Raw genomic sequence first — 25,495 nt, forward strand, 5'->3', positions numbered from 1 at the left:
ACCCCGTATGTTCCTAACAGAGCACTTCGCTCTCAGACCGCAGGTCTGCTGGTGGTTCCTAGAGTCTCTAAAAGTAGAATGGGAGGCAGATCCTTTAGCTATCAGGCTCCTCTCCTGTGGAACTAACTCCCAGTTTTGGTCCGTGAGGCAGACACCCTGTCTACTTTTAAGACTAATCTTAAAACTTTCCTTTTTGACAAAGCTTATAGTTAGAGTGGCTCATGTTGCCCTCAGCTACCTCTATAGTTGTGCTGCTATAGGCTTAGGCTACTGCAGGCCATCAGGGCCTTTTTTTCTCACTCTGCTGATTTCTCCTACTGTTCTCCAATTATGCATTGCTTGTCGTCATTTCTGCTTTTTAACTTTTTGCTCTCTCTCTTTTTTCTTCATAGTAGGTACACCTGGTCTGGCGTTCTGTTAACTGTGACATCATCCAGAGAAGACGGCTACTACCATCTAATGTAGAACAGATTACTGGATCAATGTGTGCTTCTGTGCTTTTTTGTCTCTCTTGTTGTGTTTCTGCTCTGTCTTCTCTAACCCCCAGTCGGTCGAGGCAGATGACCGTTCAAACTGAGCCTGGTTCTGCTGGAGGTTTTTCCTTCCCGTTAATGGGGAGTTTTTCATTCCACTGTCGCTTCATGCTTGCTCAGTATGAGGGATTGCTGCAAAGCCATCAACAATGCAGACGACTCTCCCTGTGGCTCTAAGCCTCTTCAGGAGTAGTGAAGGGGTGTGAAGACTTTTGCATGGGACTGTGCTTACACAGTAAGCAGCTAGCTTTTAGTGACGCCATCAGTGCCGATCGGCATTTCCCAATCCATCTAAAACCGGACCAACGAGACATTTCCCTATTACCACCAGATACACTATATCTAACCAGTTCAAACATCCCCTTTTTGAGCGGGTGTCCAGATGCATTTAGACAAGTTCCCCATGGCCTAGATAAACACACGAACGTCAACACAATGAACGTCTGTGTGTCTGAGTAGACAATTTGCCAAACAAGAGTCCAGCTGGCCAGATTCGAATTTAAACGAAAACAGACCCCCATGCTCTTCAGAGACTTTCACTGGTGAGGCAGCTTCAGGGGTTTCCACAAAGCTGAGGGTAGTGCAGAAAAAAAATGTGTGCATGTATGGCTGTGTGTCATCCCAGCTGTGTGTGCTTCAGCAGCTGGACTGACGCAACACGAAGGAAACCAAACGCAACACGAGGCGGAGAGAACTCCGATCTGTGGGAGCGATAACGACGGCTGCAGGGCGGACGCGCCGCGGTGGGTAAGGGCCAGACGAGGAGGTAGTGGCGCACCTCAGCTCTGCTCGTGCTTCAGCACGTGGAACTCATTTTGCTAACTCCAGCAGAGGCCCAACCCAAAACCGCCGACCCTCGATGTCAGGCTCCAGCCAGCATGGAGGAGAACTCTTTGAGTGGGAAACAGCAGACCTTACTAAAGTCTCAGGATTTCACAGCCGTGTTTCTTGCACATGGGAAACGTTGGCCGTATTCTCAGGGGGCGCCCACCGCGTTCTCATGGTCAACTAAAACAATGAGTAACAAACTTGTTTGCCCCAGTGAGTGAGGAATGCAGCTGACCAGGCCGAGGGTGGTACTGTCATCTCTGCAGCAGAAGCATCTGTAAATATATACTGTATATAAATGAAGCAAGGCCACACATCCTTGGCTTTACAAATAGACATGAGCAGAGAACGGAACAATCATACAGTTGCTCAGGAAGGACAGTTTTGCATGATAGTGGACCGCACATTTGATATATAAGTAATGTTTTGGTTATGCAAATCAGGAGGAAGACCAACGGAAGCAATCAGTCACCCCGTCTATCGTTGCCAGATTATTGCTTTGTTACTGAACAGGAGCGGCCTACGGCTGAAGCAACGCGGCAGGAGTTCAAAGAAACTCGACGCATCGCTAAGAATCCCTTTATCCAACATCCTGCAGCGATTTTCCTGGTGAGGTTAAAGAGTTCTCGGCGAAAGCAACTTCACAACGTTAACCACTGCGTGTTTTTTTTTCCCTTTCTCTTGCAGCAAATTAAAAACTATTTAAAAAGTCGTGCCATTAAAAAGAATTATGGTTGATTGATGTAGCAGTGAAAACTTTGGGCCTTAGTTTGACTGAGACCTTTTGTGGAAAATTCCTTACACAAAAAAAATGTAAAATTTTTTGGGACTGTAAATAGAAAACTTCTTGAACAAGGTAAATCTACATTAGGCGTTTTGATTCACAAATACACTAGTTGTGTTTCATTCCAATTCTCATCCGACTTTTGAGGCAACTTTTAAAATATGGCAAAAAAGTAAACGCGCTTCAGACGTGTTTCCGTTCACCGGTTTGTAGCAAATTAAAACGCACACCGTTATGTCGTCATACGTTGCCATTGGCTGTAACAAACAGCAAGTAGACGTTGCTAACTAGCACGCACCACAGATCAGTAATGGAGCAAGGCTTTTGATTGTGCTGATTTTTTTTTTTTCTTTGCACGGATGAGACAGTCGCTCCACACTTACCTGTTGTTGCTTCCAGCCCTGTTTTAGAGCGTTATAGAAACATCCAGGAAGCAGCAGAAATAACTCATCAGTTAAGTGAGGTAAGCGTTTGCTACGTCAGAACTGATTCGACAAATGTGTTTCCATCTCCCTGCGACAGACTGGCAACCTGTCCAGGGTGTACAGCGCCTCTCGCCCATTGACAGCTGGAGATAGGCACCAGCAACCCCTCACGACCCTAACAGGGATAAGCGTGTCGGAAAATGGATGGATGGATGGATGGATGTTCGCCATCTCCTCATTAGCACATTTACTGTTTTTTCCAAAAACGTCAAATACTTTTTTACGAAATTTAGTGAGTTAATCCGAATTTTGTCCTTTCCATCAACCTTTCCCAATGCCATACTGTATTAAAAAAGTTTGATGGAAATGCGACTGACATTGTTGAAACGGTTCTCTACTAACTAGTTGTAACTATTACGTATTTTGAGAAAGGTTCCTACAAAAAAAAGTTTCATAGAACATGTAATTGGCGCAGTTATTCAGGTGAGTTATGTCCATACAATGCAGTTTGTATGCTTGTCTGGATCTAAGGACTTTTTCTTAGACTTTTCTTTTGTATGCTGTTTTGGTGGAGTTTTTTTTAAACTAATAAACGATTTGATAAATCTCAAAAGTGTATTTTAAACCACTGCTGTTCAGACTAGAACAATCCAGTTAATTCCTGACCAATCTAGGTATTGTTAGACTTTGAACTAGAACTAATCAAAACCAGTCCTGTTTTCTTCAAACTAGCTTGAGTCCCACCCAAACAAGCTACGGGTGAACCCCTGATCCAATGGCGCCCTGGGCGAAGAGCCTTATCGCCCATATCCAAAACAGATTAAAATAAAAACAGGACATCAGTTCGTATTTTAAACCTTAATTTCTTTTAAAAACATCTTTTTGGGATTTGACTAAGAATCGTCACTAGCATATTGCCCATATCAACAAAAATAAAAATCATAATATCCATAAATACATACATACGGAAGCTGTTTACAGTTATTTTGCTAATACCATTAGCTTAGTGTTGTGTGAAAATGTAAGTACTCTAAATCCCTCATATTTGCATAGAACTCATAGTATTACACAGATTCAGACTCACTGGCAGACACAGTAATAATAACTCAGCATGTCCACCACTTGTCCAGCTAGCTTAACAGTTGTTCATTAAAGTGTCCCGAAGGGGGGGGCGGGAAGAATATGACAATAATATCGCTAAAAAAAAACGACTCTTATGAGGAATGTCCCACACCTGGCAGAAACCCCAGGAATGACTGCTTAGTACTCCGGGTCAGAGAGAGGCAGGACGACATCCACAAGTCTAAAATAAAGCTGCTCCGTCTGGTGTAGCTGTAGTTCAAACATCAGTAAGTCACTTACCTCGCAGAGAGAGGACGGACCCGGACGGCAACTTTAACGTTTGCCATGAAGCGGCCGCCCCGGTTCAGCACACAGCTCGGCGGCCGCTGACTGGGACGGAGCGGCGGGCAAATAACGGACCTCCCGCGACCATGGTGTCTTTTACTGGGTATTAAGTAGGGAGGAGGGCGCAAACTGGGGCAGATATCCGCAGCTCAAGCCATCCTGTTTGTGCTGGTAGTCCCGCTGTAGGTCGAACCGCCCGCCGCGACTCTCCGAAACTCTCCACGGACTACGGAGACTTCCTCCCCGGGCAGACATGGGAGGGCAGGGCCGAGATGCTGCGGGAGGGACCAGCCCTCCCTCTGAAGCGCGTTTGAATCTGGACGGGACTCGAACCCGCGCCGTTTGGTGCTTCTGGGCCGTGTCCCCGGCGTTAATACCTTACAATTATATGTGGGAAAACTAAACTACCGTATAGGTGTGTGTCTCCCTCTGCTTTACAGATTTTCTTAACTTAAACTTAAAAGTATCTACAAAAATTCAATGTATTAATGGCAGTATAGCCCCACAGAGCAACAGGCTTTAAATGTGGAGTTTTCAAAGGGAGGAAGGAGGGGAAAACAAAGATGGATGGCTCATAGTTGGATGAAAGAACAGACACAGGCATGGATTGAGATGGATGGATGGATGGGAAATAAAACCAAATGAATAAAGAAGACTGGGTGGACGGTTTCAAAGGTGGAGGATGAATGACAGACAAGCATGGATGAATGAATGTGTGAATTAAAGTGTAAATATCAGCACATTTTACTTCATACTCCATTGTTTTTCTTCCATATTTCTCCAGATCTGTGAAATGCTTAAATCTAACTCCACACTTTTCCAGTCTGTTTAGAAAACTCTGCATTCAGGACACTTTTTTGTTTCAATTATTATTCCAGGACCCGATTAAAAAAGAAAAAAAGAAAAAGGGACACCTATTCAATGCTGCTTCTCATTGGAATAAATCTTTATTAATATTTTCATTCTGTGTCAACATTAAATCATTCCGGTTAAAAGATCCTTGGAATACATCACCGTTCAACATGAACAATAGCTATCACAAACGCGGCAATGCATTCATGAAATAAGCACATAAACACCAGGTGCGTGGTCAAAGGCAACATGTGAAAGTGCTCAACTACTGCCTCTTAAAATGCACTTCCTACATTTAAAAAACTGCAACGTTTCGACTTTTTAGCTGGATCTGGTCTCACTCAAGATTTCCTTTAAAAAAAAAAAAATCACCTTAATGGCAAAAGCCCTTCTGGGATAAAATAATGACATTAGTTCACTATCACTATTCTTGGTCTAGTGTTATTTCCCAACGTAGAAAAGTCTCTGATCCTCACAGGAAATTCTAGCTGAGAAATAATGCGGTTCATCATTACTGACAGGGCTTTCTGTTTTCTGTTTCGTTTCCTCAATCTTAGGTGAAGAGCAGACAATTGTACGACGTCACAAGGTGAAACTTTAAAATGCTCAAGTTAAAATTCCCCTTCCTTGCAGAAAACATGCACAGATGTGGCGTAAGGCACGGGAGTTGCTTTAGTGGAATACTGGGCGGCATTGTTGTCAGGTTGCTCCCTCTATTGTCTGATGCGAGACCTGCAGCATGTCTAAGCACGTCTGCATCTCCGCCAGAGGCAGAGGGAGTTTAATACTCCCTGACTGCAGCTGGAAATTCTCAATCAGCTCCTGAAAAACAAACCAGAAGAGAAAGAAATGACCAAGAAACAATTGCAATGGGACAAAATCAACTATAAAAGAAATTCTTCCAAAGGAATCGATGACGACGGAAAAAAAAAAAAAACACAGGAATCTCACCACGGGCAAGGACAGGTCTGTTAGCTTCCTCCAGTACGATATGACCTCCTCCTCGCGCAATATTTCTTTGTCGACCAGCTTTCTAACCAGGAACAGGTAGTTCTTCTTCTAAAATGACAAACCAAACGCGACACTCTGTGTCTGTCACGTCAAATTCAGCAAAATAAAAAGAATCTAGGGCAGACTTGAGAAATCATGAAGTACTGGAAGATGGAGGAAACTACGACAGAGTCCAGCACACAGGTATTACCGTATTTTCTGGACTATAAGTCGCAGTTTTTTTTAATAGTTTGGCCGGGGGTGCGACTTATACTCTGGAGCGACTTAAGTGTAAAATTATTACACATTTTTACCGGTATATCATTACACCTGTTATTTTCACACCAAACCGCAAGAGGGCGCTGTAGGACTGTGTTGAATCAGACGTAAGCGACGTAGAAGCGGAAGTGCCGCATCTTCTACCTCCGGAGTTAAAGGAGTTATTTGAAAGTGACACCGAGGATGAAGATTTCACAGGATTTTAGTTATTTGGAGTGACACGGGCACTTTGGTTAACTTCTTTGCATGTTATTTATGCTATAGTTATCTGAATAGCTTTTAATATGTTATGTTAACATACCAGGCACGTTCTCAGTTGTGTCATGTAGCGTAAGCTAACTGTACAATTAATCAGCCTGTTGTTGCCTCTGTTCTATTTTCATTTAAAATTGCATTTCAAGATGACATAACTGTTCTTGATGTATATTATCAAATAACTTTCCCCCAAAAATGCAACTTATACTCCAGTGCGACTTATATATGTTTTTTTCCTCTTTACTATGCATTTTATGGCTGGTGCGACTTGTACTCCGGAGTATAGTCCGGAAAATACGGTAGTTACATACCATTATAGAGTACCAGTCTCATTATTGCAGAAACACAATGGAAAACTGACAAAGATTCAATGTTTAATTTGAGCACATGTATTCAACAGAGGAAAAAAACAACAATGATGTTGAATTTATTTATTTTTTGGCTAACAATTGACTGCAGTCAATTGTTAGCCAAAATAAAAGCCTCCTTTTGCCAATAGGACAGTACTACATCATTTCACTACAACATTAGAGCATACACATTTCACTTTATACAATTGCTGCTCTTCAGCTCACCACACAAGCTTTTAGTAGGATCTAGAACTGGGGACTAACGTGTTTATGGAGGAATGTGGATTTGGCGTCTGCTGAATCATTTCTGTGTCGATTTGACTTTATGTTTTGAATCAACGACAAACTGGTTTCATATTTATGGTCGAGGCCACCAGATTTCTATTTAAAAGCGATTACGATACCAACGCGACAAGGTTTCTAGACCCTTTGGAAGAGAAACAGGCCCATAGCATCATGGGTCCTTCATCGTACCGAACTGTAGGCATGAGGTGGTTTTCCGCATGTTCTTCCTCTTCGTCAAGCCAAACCTGCCTGGAGAATTTGTCGCGGAAAAGTTCCACCTTGGTCTCGTCTAACATAAGCACACAGTCCCAATTAAAAGTCCCTGCGGTGTTTAGCAAACTCCTAACGTCAGACTTGAACGGTAGGATGAAAAGGCTTTTTTAGCATGACTTGGTTGGCATGTAGATGCCAGCTAATATTTGCTGTGGAGCTTTGGTGACCCCAAGATGCCTCTCTTTGCATAAGTTCTCGAACAGCGAGCTCTGTTTTGTTTTTTCACTGTACAGGCTGGAAATATATATATACACGTGGCTCTTCCTCCAGCCTAGTGGGTCTCTGTGTAACATTTTTACTCCAAAGAAAAAGAAAGTCATGGATAACTAATTAGAAGTTCACAGGCACTCTAATAATTGTTTGACCAACGGTGGTTAAAAATATTGATTTATTTTTAGGCATCTTTCGCAAAAATTAGGTTTATGCGCGTTTAAAAAAAAAAAAATCACCAATTCTTAATAATACTGTTATTGTGCTGTAACCAACATAAGTATAATTATATTTGTTTTAATCAGCACAAAAAATATTTTAGATGATATTTAACAGAAAAGGAGCCTCAATTCTATGGAGGATATAGACAGCTGAAAGTGCATATTTAGATCTGGTGTATTGAGTTTCTTTTTCTCCATTTCTGTTGTGAAATCAGACTAAAACTTTCCTATTTTCCGATCAGGTAGGATTACCAGAACTATTTCTACTTTCTTCAGACTGAGTTTCCATACATCTTGTCCCGGTGTGACTTGGCTCAAACATTTTGGGTTTCCTTCCACAAGCCCATCACAATGGCTTGCTGTAATTTTGGCCCATTCCTCCTGGCAGAAGTGGTGTAGTCAGGCTTACAGGCCGCCTTGCCGACACTAACCTTTTTTCAGACTGCAAACACATATTCGGTGAATCTGTGGTCAGATCTTTACGACGGCCCTTTGAATACGTTGGCTTTGGTGTGCTACAGGCTTCGCTTCCCCCCCCCAAGTGTAACAATGGTCATTTAAGCCATACGCTCTAATTTTTGTTCCATCAGACTATAGGGCATGTCTCTAAAAATGAAGGCCTTTGCCCCTGAGTGCATTCACAAACAGTAATCTGGCTTTGCATGATCATTTTGAAATAACTGCACCAATACTAACGTCAGCAAGCATCTTCGCAGGTTTTGTTTGATTAATTCCTGGTGCTGATACACACATTTTGCACATACTCCTCCTCCCCTTCCTTAACGGTATGATGGCCAGACATTCCCATGGTGGGAAAAAGAACCATGGTTGAACCAGACTCGTGGAGGAGCACAATTTTCTTTCTGACCTGATTTCTTTTCATTTTTCCATGGCGTCACACAAGAAAGCAGTTGGTTTGGGGTGTTGCCTTAAAATAGACCCACAGGACTGCCTCTATGTCATTTGTTGTCCACTGTTGAGAATCAAAAGCAGGTAAAGCCCTGATATCATCATCTGGCCGTTCACAAATTGTCTGAAGGCACAGTAATCAAAATGACTCTGAAGAAAGTATTCCCAATTTTTTTTTGGCATTTATCAAATACACATAATTTTGGTAACCTTAATTGACCAAGAAAAGTGAAAGTTTAATCTGATTTAATCTCTGGAGGCAAGACAACAAGGTTGTCTTTTTATACAGTTTATGTAAAAATCTGGTTTTAACTCTTGAATCTTTAAACTTTTAGTTTAAAGATCATTTACAACCTACAAATGCAGCTGCATGTACTCTTTAGTTTGCTACCTTACAGCTGCGTCCAGGAAGGAACAAGCGAAGCTAAGTTAAATAGTGTCCTCTTTTTATCTGACCCCACTGAGACTAAGCTGAGGGTATTTGGATGATTTCTATGTGAACCATCTGAACTTTAATCAATATTAATCATACTGGTCCTTCTAAGGGTTAAACATTTATTTAAAATAGTGTTTTTTTTAATCATTTATAACACATCTTAAGTGTTTTGCTCAGGTTTTAATCAATAAAATCTTTTCAATCATTTGGGCTGTGTTGAGAGTTTATAAGTTAGAAGAGCTCTCAGAAGATCCTGCTACATTCTGAAAAAGCTTTAAAAAGCCACGAGAATGCAGCGTGTTGATCAGCACAGCCGTGTTTAACACACCTGTGTGGCGCTGGCCTTCAGGACAGCAGTTACGGTGAGCGGGGTGAAGAGCTGATGCAGCGAGGCAGAGGAGCAGCAGCCCGCCTCCCACAGCTCAGCAAGCTGCTCCAGAACTTCTGACACGGGAGGCTCTGACCCGCCGCTGGGATCCACAGCAGCCCCGCCGGGCCCGCCGCACCGTGGCGAAAAACGCACGGGCAGTTCTCCAGACACTAAAACGGACACATTCAGCAGTAAACACACAGAAATACGTTACGCCTCCACAACAAATCCCCCCTGGCTACAGCCTTGAATGTCTTACCCAGCTTGCAGGCGAGCAGCACCGTACAGTTCTGGAGCATCTGCTCCGACACGGCCGTTAAGAACTGAAGCGAGAGACGCAGAGGAACGATCAAACACATGACGCGCCTATGCGTTTGCTGCGCGTTCGTTTTTGTTTTTTTCTCTACCTTTCTGCACTCCAGTGTGCTTCTAACTCGGTGCAGCAGCATTTTGAGCTGAGAGCCAGTCGGCAGCTCCTCGTCTGTTCTGGGCCCCACCGCCATGCTCAGCAGCTCCTAAAACAGAGAGAAACTCCTGATGAATACCACATATCCAGTTTTAATATGGAGCCAAACAAGCCGCTCATAATCTGGTTAAAAGGCTGAAAATAAGATGGAGAGCTCCAATTTGATGACATTTGAAGATTTCAAGCAGGTTACTCCTAGACCTTTTCCACATTTTGGTACTTTACAACCATGAACTTTAATGTATTTTACTAAGTTTTCTGCAAATATCAATAGGAAAAAGTGTGTTGTATTGCGTTTGTATTCATCCCTTTATTTCAATACCCCTAAATAAAATCGAATGCAAATAGAATCCATTCGTGTGTAATTTAATCTTAGTACAAAGATGATTATCCTGTTTCTGGCCTCAGAGGTTTATCGGGGAACACGAGTCAACAGATTGTAACACATAGACCAAGGAACACAGCAGACAGATCAGGGAGAGAGATTGTGGAGAGGTTTTGAGCCAACTTTGGTTATCGTATGGAGCACTGTGCAACCCATCAAGCAGCCCTGGGTGTCTCTGGAGGAGCTGCAGCTGTCTACAGATCAATGTGTGATCCAACTATTAGACATGTACTCCTAAAACTTGGCCTTGATGGAAGAGAGGCAAGAACAAAACATCTGTTGAAAGAAGCCCAATAGATTTAGGGTTTGGTGTAATCTGACCAGAATCACTACGGCAAAGAGACAACCAACGCAGCACATGTCCCTGAACATCCCCCACTGTGAAACATGGCGGTGGCAGCAGCATGCTGTGGGGATGCAGGGACACAGAAGCTGATCAGAGCAGATAGGCAGCTGGATGGAGCGAAATGATGGGCAATCGTTGGTGAAAACCTTTTAGAGGCTGCAAAAGACATTAGACTAGAGTTCAGGTTCTCTTTCAGGCAAAACAGCAACCCTAAATATACAGCCAGTAAAAAGCATCTTTTTTTTCAGTATGTGTAACCATAATGACATTCTATGGTGAGGCAGACACTGGCCCAGAATGCACATAAACACGCATAACACGCAGACATAACAAGACACGTTTTTAAAAACGACTGCACTGGCCAACAACACTCCCCAAGGTGCTTAAGTGTGCGTATAGTCTTTAGCAGCTAATGGACTCATTTTCAAGTCAAAAGGAGAGCTGTATACAGTAACGTGTAACAAATTTAGCTACAGAATTATGCAATTTGCATGGATGTCTAAAGACAGACAGTCCCTGAGAGACAGAAGTGTGTGAATACACATTTGCAAGTAAGAGGCAGTCTAAATGATTTTCATCAGATCGGAAACCTGTGTAACCAGCAGTGTGTTTGTAACATGTAACAGATTATGAACTGGGCTGATGGTTTGTTGATTTTCAGCAGGGGGAGATGGCCCTTACAGCTTTGGAAAAGAAGCTGTTTTTAAGTCTGTTGGTTTTTGATTTCATTAAAGCGTTTAGTTCGAAGCATATCCATGTGTTGGAATGGCCTAGTCAAAGACCAGACTTCAGTCAAACAGGAAAACTGTGGCGAAACGCAGAAATTCATGTTAACAGATGCTCTCCATCCAAGATGACTGAGCTTTAGGTATTTTGCAAAAAAATCTGTAATAATCTTACGTTGTGCAAAGCTAGTTAAAACGTTTCTGCAAAGTATCGGCTCAATGGCTCCAAGTACATACTGTATCCCTCCAATACTTTTCAGATTTTATTTGCAGTAATAAGTTTCCTTCATATTCACAATAATATGCTAACTTGTGTTTATCTATCACATAAAATGTACAAAAGATCATGGGGTGTAAATACTTTGCTAAAGCAGCTAAAGAGCGACATATAACAGGATAGAAGGCAAACCTTAATCTCAATGAGGACGTCTGAGGGGAGGGGGGAGCTGTGTTTACAAAGAGGAGGGCAGGACATCGGCCTCTCCTGTTTCTTCTTGGGCGTATTCATCTTCCCCTGCCGGAGCAGTTCGACCGCAGCACCGTCCGCGTCCGCAGGGTCTGGAGCCGCTGGACTGCCAAGAGCCTTCATCACACGATCGTACCGGCTCTTCCACTCCCGCCTGATCAGCGCTTTAATTAGAAAGAATGAAAATAAAACAGGAGTAGAACGAGCGTTTGAATGCATGTACACTAGAAGCTCCAGCATTTGTGTTTGGGTTTGGAAGTCCGGCCAGTTTTCAGCCCAGGATCTGTTCTGAGGAGCTCATGTAAAATAGATTCATTTAGGAAACATTTTGTAAAAAAAAAACCACATGTGGATACAGACATGAATGCTGTAACTGAGGTCTGATCTGGCCTAAAGGTGAAAGGAGCTACCTGTGATGTTGGCAGAGAGCCAGCTGCACGCTTTCTCTGCAGCTATGCGCTTGGTGATGTTTTCGGATGTAGTCAGGACCTGTGGAACAACGTGGTGTTGGGGTGGTCGTTATCACCGGAAAAAAAAAATCACCATAATCACATGTCTATAATAAAACATGCTGCATTTCATTTTTGGTTTCACTTTTACTTCCAAATGTAGGAGGGGGAAAAAAACAACTTTTGACAGTAATTACCGGCGGCGTGGTCTCAACGGGGAGCAGAATGCGTACGGCGTCAGGGCTTTTTTCATTGCAAAATCTACATTAAAAAAAAAAACAAAAAAAATTACACAAACGTTACCTGAAATTACCAACTGTGTTAAAAGGTGCATTTGAGCTAGATTCCTGTTTTTGCAACAACTGGTGGAGTGGATATTAAAAGTGTACGAAGAGCTGTTAAAGGACTAGGTTTTTGTGACGTAAAACAATAAGGCCTATATGCATCCTGTACATTTTAACTGTACGCATGGAAAACCTTTAACTAACACCTTCTGGTCTTCAGCTTCACACCTGCCATCAACTATGGAGAAGTTGGCTAGACTGGAATACAGCACAGCTGTCCTAGTTGCATACTTCAAGTCAGAGCAATAATAAACTCTTGACTTTTTTTCAGATGCTTTTTGTGTGACTCTTGAATCAAGCAACTTGAGTTTGTTACTGAATCCTAAAACAAGCTTTATTTTGATGAGAATTTGGGGGAGAGATGTAAAAGATCTTATTTTAACAGTTATTTACCACATTTTAAGATTTCATGCCTATTTGAGACAAAAAAGATAAGGTTGTGCTTGATTTAAGATTATATTGTAAAGTTGAACACTTAAAATAAGAAATTCACTCTTAAAACAAGATAAATTATCTAACACTTCTAAATCTAAGTTTTTTTTATCTTGATAAGATTCAAATAATTTGCAGTGGATCTTGCTTAGATTTGCCTATTTGTGTTCTTTAACTAAAGAAACTGCTTGCAGAGTTTTTAGAAAGGACCAAAATAATCTCCTTATACCAACGTATTAGTCAGAAGAAGGATAAATACGAGTTTAAGGGTGTGCACTGCTGTGTAACCAGGTTATTTTGGATTTTTAAATGTATTTCGTACTGTGTTTTTTTTAGTCAAATTGTACAGGACACATGCGCCAATAACAGTGGAGGTGGTTTTGATCCAGCATCTAATCGCGTTGGTTGGATGGACAGCAGGGTCCGTGTAAAGCGCGCTGTTGTACCTGGTGGCTTTAGCGAGCGCCTCCAAGCCAGCGTCACACAACCGGGCGCATATGGAGTCGTTCAGCTTCGAAGGATTTGAGTTTGGCGACTGCAGCCCGTCTCGTAGCATCTTCTCCCCTCTCTCCACCAACTCTTGCACTAATGTCGCCCTGTGGAAGGGTTACCAAATACACAGAATACAGGATAAAGAAAAGCTTTTTCTTTCAATGTGCAGCTGAAGCAGAAAACACATTTAGAAACGAGGGGGAAAAAAAAAAAAATCACAGCAGCCTCCCAGTGCTGGTAACGTTAGACTGAGGAGGGATCATTTCGCCTCTTAGGTAGGCAACCAACCACATTCACAGGTCGATTAATCACCATATACTCAGTCTCTAACGGTTTGAAACAACAATTTGCTGGAGTCAAATAAAGGATTGTCAAAATTAAAAGGTAATTTGATATTGAGTAGCCATCAGACCAAATCTCCCTGCCCTTCCAGTAGTACTAACTTTATATGCTTGACAGCGTTGGATCCGATCCTCTCAGCCACGAACTCCACCGTGCGGCGCAGCGACGGAGGCTGGTTGTGGAAGAAGGCTTGCTCCAGGTCCCCCTGTCACATTCAGGCGTTTGGGCTCAGACACATTTACAAGCAATTCGATGCCGTTTCGGAACAGGGGTCTGCGTGCAGCCGGCTCACCTGCAGTTTGTGCTGCGATCGCTTGCCGGCCGGCGCGTCCTTGGGCTCGGCAGAAGTGGGGGTGATCTTGCGGATAATTCCTCCGCTGCGGGCCGTGCTGCCGGACACGAAAGCTGCCAGGAGCTTGCGAAACTCGCCTGGACGGACGGAAACAAGGCAGAACATTAATCCGCTCCTGCAACATTAGGTTGTTATGGCCCCTCGGCTCACATGAAGAAAATAAAAAATAAAACATTTCCTGGAGTCTTGGACAAGCTCCTGCAATAGAATAAAAAAAAAAAAGCCGGCTTAAAGGAGGGAATGTGTTCCACATTTTGTCGCGGGAAAGGATGCATGCTTGTCTTTTTTTTCTTCCGCTTTTTTTTTCTACCAAATAAAAATCTGAAGAAAAAAAAATAACACTTTGCAGAAACGCTGTTCACTGCAGCTTTTAACAGGTTTACTTCCAGAAAATTCCTCCATCCTAGCAGCAAGCTTCTGGTCGGTTTCCCTGGAAATTACTTTGTGCACTGCAAAAAGGGAACTAAAAGTAAGTAAGAATTTCTCCAAAATGTGTGTATTTCTCCTTGATTTGAGGAGCTAAATAAGACTATTTGCCAATGGAATGAGTATTTTTACCCCCAAAATAAGATTATTAGATATCCTGCACTTGAAATAAGATGACGGAGATGAATTGTTCCTATTTTAAGTGCAAAAATCGTATATTCAATTGGCAAATAGTCTTATTTAGCTCCTCAAATCAAGGACAAATACACTGATATCAAGAAAATTTCACTTACTTTTAGTTCCTTTTACACAGTGTGGTATTTAATTACAAACATCTAATTTCTAAAAAAAAAATAAAATAAAAAACAGACATTAAAAACATGCAGATTTTTCCGACTCCCCATAAAATCAAAATAAAAGGCACTGCTTTTGGTTGTAAGGTGACCAAATGTGAGAGAAGTGTCACAAAAAGAGCACGAATACTTTAGCAAGACTCTGGACAAAGAGACTTTGCACTCACCAAGAAACGGACAACATGTATAAAGAAGCTGCTGATCCACCAGTGGAATGCAGTCCTGTGGGATAAAACCAAAAGAAACCACTGAAATCCATCTGGGACCTTGTTTTCTGTTCGTTTTGGACATAGAGGAAAAAGCTGCGCTTACAAGTCCCGCAGAAGCCGGGGCAGTGCTCTCCTCCTTGGCCAGCGCAGTGAACTCACTGGTGAAGAAAAGGTTCTCAGGAATCGCTGGGATCTACGCAGGTTACAGGAACAAGTTTAACTCCGTTACACAGCAAGAAGGGGGGGTTACAACATAATCCAGGGTTTCTACCGTTTTCCCAGAGTTCTTAGTCCTTATTTAGCAACATTTAAAAAGAAAATATACAAGTTCACAACTAATGTATGGCATATTGTTCTAGCGAGAATGGGCCGAATGATGTTTTCAGACAAATGGATGAGGAAGAAGCGCGGCCATACAAATATGTTTCCATGCACTATTTACTTTTTTTTTGTCCAGAGGCGGACCGTATCTAAACCATAGTTCACGCTTTTACGTAGGAACCCTTGGGATCACAAAGCCGCTCTCACCTGAAAGAGCCATCCCAGCAGAGACACCAGCAGCAGCTTGTTCAGGTAACACATCTCTTCGTGTCGGTTCAGCTGCAGCCTCCTGTCAGCAAGCGACAGCAGAGTTCAGCTCCGACACATTTTACCGTCTCGCTTTCCCACACTCCCGTTTTTTAAAGCCTTCCGGACAGTTTTCGTGACATAAATTTACAGAGGTTAAATCTGGAGTGGATTATCCGTAATTAAACTGCGAGTTTCTGAATCCCGGTTTGGGATCTGTGACACGTTTATTCTTTTTTTTTTGTAAAAGTCACAAAACAAACAGCATGTCAACCATTGTCACCAGAAAAAAACTACACCAGGAAGGTCAGGATTTCTGAATGAGGGTGTATTTATCCAAGCATTACAATCACTTTGGTTTATATGTCACAGATTTCAGACAATTAGCTCCACCTCGATATAAATCAATGTAGAAGCTCATTATTTACAGACATTATGATTGTTTTTTCTACCAGTAACAGAAACAGGAATAAAGACTAAAGACTCAACGTCAATTTTGTATTTTCTATACATATTCAGGTCTTGAAAATGATAAATTGAATTGAACACTTTCAAAAAAAAATTAATTGTAAATGACTTTAATAAAGTGTGGGAAAGCTTTGTTGACGCAACCTTTTGCACACTTTGTCGGTGTGGAACGCAGTGTGAAAGGAGGGGAACCAGACCTGTAGAGCAGGAGCAGCGTACCCAGAGCCACCCGGTAGCAGAGGAGCAGAGGGCCCACGAAGTCCAACATGGAGAGGAACTCCACCAGCCAGGGCACGGTCAGAATGGTGCGCCTCCTCCTCACGCTGTTGCTCAACACGGCGCACACATCCAGCACCTGGACACTCTGGAGGGAATAATAATAAAAAAAAAAACGGGTCCGTGTTTAAGGAAATCCACGACAACAGAGCAGAAGATCAAAAACTTTTACCTACTGGATTTATTCTATCGCTTTTATTACCTTGCTGCGTAGGGCTACGGATGTTTCCTGTATTTCTTTGGGGGGTTTCTCTGACGTCTGGTAGGGGAGAAAGGAGATGAAGCCCAGGAACTTCGCCAGAAGACGAGCTAGGAGCAGCACTGAGGAGAACCGCTGCTTCTCATCCTGAAAACGAGAACCGGACGCAACGCCAACATCTATTATTGCAGACGCGGTGTGGAGGAGCACCGGAGCTGGTGGCAAAGAGCGCGGCTCACGGCACAATACCTGCTGCTCCATGTCGCCGTCGCCCTGCTCCTCTTCCTCCTCCTCCTCTCCCTCGCCGACGGAGGCAGGAGGACTCAGGATGGACACCTCGTCCAGCTGGAGCAGCTGCTGACACAGGCTGTCCTGTAGGTGCTGGTTCATCTGGCAGCTGGGACCCAGGCACACGGGGAGGGGAACACAGATGTCTTTAGCCAGTTTATCGAAGAAATTCGGTATTCGGAAAAAAAAAAAGCTGCAACTGAACTTGTTCAGGAAAAAAATAAGTCTAAAATCCTCTTCTTTTTTATTTTACTCATATTTTACTCCAGTGCAAATGTGGCAGTGTACGTTTACTGGCATGGCAGAACTGAATTCTGAAGACTGCACTGCAAAAACGGATCTAGAAATAAGTAAAATGTTCTTAAAGTATTTATCCTTGATTTGTGCAGGTAAATACGATTATCTGCCAATGGAATCAGTATTTTGACCCCTAAAATAAAATAATTAGATATGCAGCACTTGAAATAAGATGATGGAGATGAATTGTTCCTGTTTCAGGTGCAAAAATCTTATTCCACTGGCAAATCATCTTATTTACCTGCTCAAATCAAGAACATACACTCGTTTTAAAGAACATTTTACTTATTTCTAGTTCTGTTTTTGCAGTGTGTATTTATTTATTTCACATTTGATACACAAAGTTGTGTGTTTGCCATGCGTTTAGTGTTTCTCTTTTACTCCATAGACAGGGTGCTTGCTCTTTTTCCAAATTAAAATTACAGACTTTTTCAAAACTGATATTTTTTTTCCCAAGACCTTAACTTTATGTACTTGTATACCTGTGTGCCTACTGCCTACTTCATTGGTTGAGATTGTACAAACTGTTTATTAGAAATGTTAATTTTTATAGGCTAGTATTCAATGAACAAATGCATTACTCACAGTAAAGTATGCTTTTACTGATGAAAACGTTTCAAAACATGAAAATCACAAGTACATGAATTTCAGATCAAACAAGCGTTTGATTCCATTAGGCTAATACAGTACGTGACCAGTTAGTAAAATTATAGTTTTATAGCCTACCTTCCTATTTCTCATTTCACAATGCCTTTGAGCATACTGTAAAATTCTACCACACATTTTTTTCCCCATACTTTATTAAGACTTTCACACAAAATTCAAGACTTTTCAAGGTCTGGAAAACAGTGTTTCAAAATTCCATACTCATTAAGACTTTCAAGACTTGCGCAAGCACCCTGATAGAGGCCTAATCCTCTTAGGGGCTTTTCCTTCACCGTGAAATCAAATGTTATTTTTAAGAAGCGACATTTGCTCGCTCACCAGCTGGCCGTCTGGATGAAGTCCCTGAAGAACTCCTGGTGACCAGGGAACGACGGCGGAGGACAGGGGCCCGCCACGCCGTGCGGCTGAATGAGACGCTCCTCCAGGCGCTTGAGGCGACCCAGGCTGTCGGCTCCCAGCATGCCCAGCAGGTCGGCGTCGGGCGCGTCTACCGACGGCGTGCTCGCCCGGGGGCCTTTGCACATCTGCGAAGGGAGCGGTGGGAGAGGTTAACGGTGTTCTGCGCGAACATCTGGAGCGCTTGAGAGGTGGCGGTCTACCTGGACAAGCTGCTTTAGGAAGAGACGAGCAAAGTGGGAGTGGTTTCCGGCAGAAGTCAGCTGACTCATCATTCCCCTGAAGAAGAAAGCAAGAAAACGGAGGTATTATCACTATGGACTCGCATTTTTAAACTAATAGTTGTGTGTTTGGACTAAACTCAAGCCCAGCAGCTGGCACCCCTCCTGATTTTCTATCACCCTCTGTGAGGTGAGAGGCTGCATCTTTAATATCATGGCTATTTTTGTTTACAGGACGGGACGTCCACATTTTTTTTATTTATTTTTTTGCTAATCTAACAAATTTGAGCTTTCCCTAACGTCTTGTTTACCACGATGGGCCCTTCATGTCCGTCTGTGCAAGGCGACGTGCTCTGCTCACGGCGAAGAGAAAATCTTACCATTAAACCCCACGCGCTTTGGAAAAGCACCGCGCCAAGGTACCGACGTTCAAAAACTCTTTTTCACTGACGGGTTCGTCCACAAATTCTCAACTTCAGCTGCACAGACATACGCTCTGAGCCGAAAATCATCGACAAATTAAAATCAAAGCCGAGCGTCAACATGTTCTACTAGACTAGCGCTGAAGCAGCTTTATAGAAGACTAAATGTGTCAACAGAATATCTGTTGGCGCGCAGAAAAACACAGATACACGGGTTTTCAGAACATCATTGGGCTGGGAGTGTAGGATGATGCAGTGACGATGAAATTACGTTTTTTTTTTTTTGCCTATGCAAGGCAAGGCAAGGCAAATTTATTTATATAGCACAATTCAGTACAAGACAATACAAAGTGCTTTACATGATTAAGATATACCAAAATAATAAAATGTAGATAGAAAATAGAATAAAAGCAAGTAGGGATAGAATGTAGTAACAAAAAAGAACATTAAAAACAGTAAAACTGTTTAACTAGAACAGTCAAAGGCAATTTTAAACAGATGTGTTTTTAATCTTGATTTAAAAGAACTCAGGCTTTCCACACTTTTACAGTTTTCTGGAAGTTTGTTCCAGATAAGCGGAGCATAGGAACTAAATGATGCTTCTCCATGCGCTCTGAATCTATCTATTGTTAATGACTCCGACTGGTAGCTGAGACAAAAACACAACCAAAAAAAAAACAGCTCTGATTCACTGAGAGAGCATAAATAAGCTCATGATTGATTGGACATGCCTGATTTTAGGTCCAAGGGCAGCATCAAAGTTCCAGCCTGGCTCCTTATGAAGGTCCTCCCATTCTCGAAGCACTTCATAAAAAACATCTCTGAGAGAGGAGGGAGAAAAGTCAACTTCAACAGGCGAGACACTTTGAACAGGGCTTGTAACTCTTTTTTTTATTTTTTATAAAAGTTGAGGGGTGTACCTCTGTTTCTTAAAGGTGTGGAAGGCCTTGTCGCTCCCGAAGTTGGAACGGTTGTCGGTAGCCGGCTGGAACGGGACTGAGTGGATGAAAGCGGACACCGAAGGAGAGAGCTGCAAGAGATGGATAAAATATGGAAGAATTAAAAGTCTTCACCTTGGAGACGTGCCCGCTGCGCTATGGTTTCATCCGCAAACCTATTTAACTCCAAGACCATCCCTCTCAACCCTTTGTTTCCTTTCCATTTTTTCGCCCTTGCTTTTTTCTTTTTTTTAGCAGATCCCAAGGTGTTGTTGTTTTAATAAATTATGGCTGAGAATTAATGCATTCATTTTTATGATTTACTTTGCTGAATGCTGAGCCCACATGACGGCCAGAACCAGGGTTTTAATAAGGCAAATTTCAAACGTCCAGCTGCACGTGAACGCGCGGCGGGGGATGAACTGATGTGAGCGGCACCGTTTGATGATAACAACATTATTACTGACAGGGAACAAAGTTTATTTAGAGAGAAAGGGTTTTTAGGGAATTCTCACCACAGAGCCCCAACATTTCCAATCTAAAGCCAGAGAATACCTGCAGTGGAATGAGACATCCTGATGCGCTGAGAGGAAAAAAACTGAACTAAATCAGCGTAAAGTGCCATTTCCACTAAAATGCAGGGACTGTAATTCCCAACATTAAACGTTAAATGGCTTACATGCCGAGCTCTGTAACACCAAATCTGCTCTTTGTAATTCTTTAAGTGCGTAATTCCTCGGTTCCAGTCAGTTAAAACAGGTGAAGGAACAAGAAAAATACAAAAATGAACATATCTGTAAATATTAAGGTGAGAGGAGCAGCATCTCAGCATAGAAACGCTGCACTTTATTCCATCACAGCTACACGATACAGAAGAGTAGGATGCATGAAGCTGCTGGTTTAAGTTGCTCTAAGACATTTTGAATGTAACTGCATCTGGGTCTGTGTGGTCATGAAAGCATAACCACGACGCTCCAGTTTCCACCCAGTTTAAGGAGGGAATTGCTGCACATCCTTTCATTTTGTCCATTTATTGACTCAGTTATCGACCAAAGCATTTTAGAATGAAGTAAATTTGCTTTCTGTGTAAGAATGGTCGTATCTTTATTGCTTGAATGAGATTAATTTATACAAGCCACTAGTTTGATATCTTTTTCAAATTGCGACCCACCGCTATTATCAATAAAGGCATGTGAGGAAAATATATCCATCCAATGAGAAGAGATCCCCCGTTGCAATTTTAATCCGTGGATGCAGCAGCAGCACCAAATCTTCAGAACATGCTTTAACATGATAAAAAAAACCCAGTGGCTGTTCAGTCCATGCCTGACCTTGGCTGTGCTTCTGTCCTGAGCCTGAGTGAGGCGCTCTTTGAGGTCTGGAGAGAAGGAGGCCACCCGCTCGTTCTCTGCCAGCAGACGCAAAGTGCACTTGTCCAAATGAGCGACCAACCTGTCACAATAAAATGGAAAAAAAAACATGTTGGAGAATCCATCTTGCAAGAGTGTCTAGAAGTGTGTCACACTGGATAGATCTGTGAGCTTTAAAGGTTTAAGTAACGAACTAAGACACTCACTGAAACTGATTCTCCAAAACCTTTACTGCAAAGTAGACACAGTTGTGCACCTGCCTCAGGTAGCACCTTTCCAGGACGTCTGAGAATAAAAAGGGGCAATGGTTTTCTCTGAGATGATTCAACATTGGTTTAAGCTACGGGTGGTGAAGGGTCTACCGCTCACCTGACTTTCCTGAACACAAACGCAACTGCTCTTCGTCGCTGTGCGTATGAGGAGACCGGGACGTTAACAGCTGCACCACAAAGAAGAGCTCCAGGAAAACGTTCGGCACAAGATTTTCTGCGGAAAACGGGAAGAAACAACTTAAAAAAATTGCTCTTTGTGGGATCTTCCAGAAAGATTTCATGGCGTTTGTTCAGTCGTTATAATGACTTTAACTAGTTTAAATTTTCTAAATTTTCTCGGAAGGTGTCGCCAATAATGCAAAGCCCTTCACTCATAAATGGTGCACAGATTTTGAATCGGCACCAATTCAGAAGTGCAGCTCGTTACCGCCGCCCTGTGGCCGTTTACCAGAAATGCAGGTACAGTACAGCTCAGCCAAAATGTCCAGCTCTGAGGAGAAGGTGACTTTGGATGGCTCAGGGCACGACGTCTGAGGCTCTGGTATGACTTTGGACTCTGGCCTAATTCCCGTCTTGGTAGGCGTACAGGGATCCAGAGAGGACGGGGGAACCGAGGCGGCCTGCTGGGCAAGCTTTGTCCTACAAAACAGGAAAAAAAAAATTAAACGGAATAAAACGGCAAGTGATGCTGTGGGTGGCATAGCAACTAAATACAGTGCCCTGCAGTAGCTCTCCTACAACATGAGGTCCTTCACATTTTGTCATGTAACGACACATTTCAATGCATTAAATGAAGCGCATAACTGTGATGTCGAAGGAGGAAGGGGGGGGGGGGGGGGCAGTGTTCATTTGCAATTATCCCATTAACTTTGACACCCCTGAATAAAATCCAGTGCAAACAATCTCTTTAAGATTTCGACAGATGTTCTGTGAAGGTTTCCCAGGCTTTATCATGTCTTTTTAAACACATACAAACAACAAATCAATTTGTTTCCTCGCTGTGCAGATTAGTTGCTAAAAGACCCACAGCGTCTGAACTCAGAGCAGAAAAGATTGCGTTCTGCCTACGATATATTTCAACCAAAATTGCAATTTAGATTTTTCTCTGCATTAACTACAAGCAACAAAATTTTTTCTCTAAAAAAAGATGTTTGTAAAGAAGGACTATTTAAAACAAGAACTTTTAATGTTTCTATTAATTAGAATATTATTCAAGAGAACATCTTTTAATTGATTTGGACATCAATCCTTGTTGAACATAAAGTGTAACGAGTCTATGTATTAAACTGATTGACCAGAACTTAATGCTCTGTATGATTATATAAACTCTAAGACAAGTAATAAAGTTAGATTATCTCACTGCTGCAACTGTCTTCCCTTCCATGTGGAGGCAAACCCACTTTAAACATTTTACTGACACCTAATGAACGTGTCTAATTCCCTAATTGTTACATAGCCAAAAATTGCAGACCTCTGCGATTTGGAAATTGCGTTTTTTTAAAATCGCGGTTATATTGAAAATGCGATTAATTGTTCAGCCCTAACGGCAATAAGATAGAGGTCTGTGGTTATTACGAGACAAAACGGGAGAAAGTTTGAGGGGTATGCTAACTTTTGCCACGTAGTAAAGTAGGACGGTCAGCCGCCAAAGCAACAAATCACACCACAGTAATAACAGGCATGTGACGCTGGTGGAAAGAGCAAAAAGAAAACAACCAATGCACGTATGAGCTTACTTTTCTCTTCTGAGTAATTCCCTCTCCTCCTTGAGGCTCATGGGAGTGCCCACCGCCGCCAGCCCCTCCAGTGGCTCCGCCCCCGGCGGAGGGCCAGAGGCTTTCTGCAGCGGGGTGGATGTGAAGCACGTCTTCGGTTTGGAGTGAGGCCGGTCGGCGCTGACCGGCGTCGGGTTTATCCTTCTGGACGGCTTGGACGTGCTGGAAAGTGACAGAAGCAGTCAGCCGTTTTTCCCCGACACGCCTCGGCGCTAAAACCTGCACACGTTCCAAGAACGGCGGGTCAACTCACCCGGGAGAAACGGCCGACGAGCCGACGGGGGGGAAGTCCTCCAAGCTTGTGAAATTGAGATGAGCTGGAGACGGAGGAGAAGCCAGCTCGCTTATCCTGCCGTGGCCCCCTCCCCTCGCTGACCGCCTCCCGCCGGGCTCGTCGCTGTGAGGGCCCCCGCGCCCTCCTCCCTGCCTCGCCGGCCCCCCGACCGGCGTGCCGACGCCGCCGCCGCTCCTCCTGCGCCCTTTGTGCGTCTGGAAGCTGGGGCTGTGCTGCAGCTCGGGGGGAGAAACCAAGTAGTCCCCCAGGCAGACCCTCTGGCCGTGCCTGCGCTCAGATCCGGACGGCCGAGAGGCCGGGCTCCACGCCGCGGAACAGGACGGGCTGCTGAGGGCGCTGACCCCACTCAGACCCGACTGGCCGGCGGCGTCCGACTCCGCTCCAGGCGACGAGGCCGGGGAGAACAGCTGCACGCGGCTGGCACCGCGAGAGCCAGTCGCCCCGCTCCCGGCAGACCTGCCCGGCGCCTTGTCCGAGAAGCCCGGAGTCGGTGCGGGGGGTCTGGGGCGGCTGGGGGTCTTGGCCGGCGTGGCAGGGCCATGAGCGAGAGCCTCGCTGCTCTGCTCTCTCAGGAAGTTCAGGAGGAAAGGGACAAACTCTTGCTTCTGGACAGTCCGCTCAGGTCCACCGAATAACTTATCGTCCTCCTGCTGACGAGAGACAGCGATGAGTCGGGAAAATGTAACAGTGCACCAGGGGGACACCAGGGGGACACCAACCTTTGAGAAGTTCAGAGCCACTTCACTGCTACTGTGTCATGCGAAGGGCAACCTATCTTTACTTTATGTTATATAAACATATTTTTAATGCATTTATCATTTTAAATCATTGCAAATACAAGTATGATTGAAAAGGAAGAGCAACTAAATAAAATAACATTTTAGATGCAGCTCACAGGAGGGCACCACATATGGTTCTTGGGGGCTACCTGGTGCACGCGGGCCCCGTGTTGGTGACCCCTGCTTTACCTGTTTCATCTGACCTAGCATGCATTTGCCCCCGTTCACAAGTAAAGGCAACAGCACCGCGTGCAGCGGGTCGGGTTCGCTCCGTTTTTACTGTAAAGCGTTTCTCTGCAGCAGGTGGGAGGAGACAACATCTTGCGGGTTATCCGAAGCACCGCTACTGCGGCGAGCTAGCTCGGCAGCTAAAAGTTTTGTTTACAGTCCCTTTGCGGGCTGTGACATCTCGCGCTGCAGCGCGCGCCCGGGCACGAGCGCAGCAAACGTTGCTACGACACCGGGACAAAGTGTCTCGGACGTACCTGGACGTGTTTCAACCAGCGCACAGCCGTATCCGTGGCCAGTTCCCGTAACAGCAGAGATTCCAAAAGAGCCGCCATTCTGGTCTGCGCGGCTGAGAGACGGAAGGAGGCGGGGTCGGCGTGTGCGCAGGCGTACTGTCAAAGTGGAAGGCAGGAGCAGACGCCGCACGGGCTGACGCGTCAGTGGGACCGCCATATTGTGACTGGCAAGCTGGAGAGGAATACACAAAACTATGACAGGAAACAAGGTTTTCTGGATAAATTATAAAAAAGAGTTCATATTAATTGAATTTTGATGTTTGTTTGTTTTTTATTCAAATTGCTTGTTCAGTTTAGTACTATAGTAGTGCCAATCGATAGGAAAGAAAAATATTATTTGTTACCTAAGTATATAGCTGTCACCCGGGAAAAAGAAAAGTAGAATTATATCAGGTTATAACGTGAAAACTTTATTGTTCTAATAATATACTTTTCATGCTGGTACAAAATACTATCATGTTATTACAATATAGATATTTATCATGTTATAACAGAAAAATTTTCACTTCTTACAATATAAACATTGTAGGACCATAATAATATATTGT

At 43.5% G+C, this 25,495-nt stretch overlaps 2 protein-coding genes across 4 annotated transcripts in view; both read right to left on the reverse strand.

The window, feature by feature from the left end:
* stard9 (StAR-related lipid transfer (START) domain containing 9) overlaps window positions 1–4,248 on the reverse strand; it is a 56,057-nt gene extending 51,809 nt beyond the window's left edge. For both annotated transcript variants that reach the window (XM_036150443.1, XM_036150442.1), the window contains exon 1: window positions 3,933–4,248. In XM_036150443.1, the coding sequence (XP_036006336.1) occupies window positions 3,933–3,979 (47 nt within the window). In that variant the 5' untranslated portion in view covers window positions 3,980–4,248. The remainder of the gene's footprint in view (window positions 1–3,932) is intronic.
* A 661-nt stretch (window positions 4,249–4,909) lies between these two features.
* Window positions 4,910–25,055, reverse strand: cdan1 (codanin 1). 2 transcript variants are annotated; one of them, XM_036150793.1, is made up of 28 exons: window positions 24,909–25,055; window positions 23,603–24,294; window positions 23,311–23,511; window positions 22,023–22,213; window positions 21,672–21,788; window positions 21,509–21,587; window positions 21,264–21,384; window positions 19,915–20,024; window positions 19,726–19,815; window positions 18,555–18,630; window positions 18,274–18,479; window positions 16,954–17,101; window positions 16,708–16,851; window positions 16,427–16,593; window positions 15,723–15,804; window positions 15,298–15,387; window positions 15,153–15,207; window positions 14,147–14,283; window positions 13,956–14,059; window positions 13,467–13,616; window positions 12,442–12,505; window positions 12,206–12,284; window positions 11,739–11,959; window positions 9,815–9,922; window positions 9,667–9,730; window positions 9,366–9,577; window positions 5,781–5,888; window positions 4,910–5,651 (listed from the first exon to the last, which is right to left on the reverse strand). In XM_036150793.1, exons 1-28 carry the CDS (start codon window positions 24,984–24,986, stop codon window positions 5,529–5,531), a joined length of 4,017 nt encoding a protein of 1,338 aa, XP_036006686.1. In that variant the 5' UTR covers window positions 24,987–25,055; the 3' UTR covers window positions 4,910–5,528. The 2 variants fall into 2 exon arrangements, with proteins under 2 accessions (XP_036006686.1, XP_036006687.1); XM_036150794.1 differs by having other exon boundaries at window positions 23,603–24,291; window positions 24,909–25,053.
* Window positions 25,056–25,495: the final 440 nt, after the last annotated feature.

The sequence above is a fragment of the Fundulus heteroclitus genome, chromosome 19 (assembly GCF_011125445.2).
Source record: "Fundulus heteroclitus isolate FHET01 chromosome 19, MU-UCD_Fhet_4.1, whole genome shotgun sequence".
Taxonomy (NCBI): domain Eukaryota; kingdom Metazoa; phylum Chordata; class Actinopteri; order Cyprinodontiformes; family Fundulidae; genus Fundulus; species Fundulus heteroclitus.

What these genes read in the sequence shown, in the direction of transcription:
- cdan1 (XM_036150793.1), bottom strand. Translation starts at nt 24,986, where the DNA reads ATGGCGGCTCTTTTGGAATCTCTGCTGTTACGGGAACTGGCCACGGAT. An exon ending in GAATTACTCAGAAGAGAAAA is followed by an intron (nt 22,214 to 23,310) that starts GTAAGCTCATAC and finishes CCTGTTTTGTAG; the next exon opens with GACAAAGCTTGCCCAGCAGG. An exon ending in GCCCTTGGACCTAAAATCAG is followed by an intron (nt 18,631 to 19,725) that starts GCATGTCCAATC and finishes TTTCTTCTTCAG; the next exon opens with GGGAATGATGAGTCAGCTGA.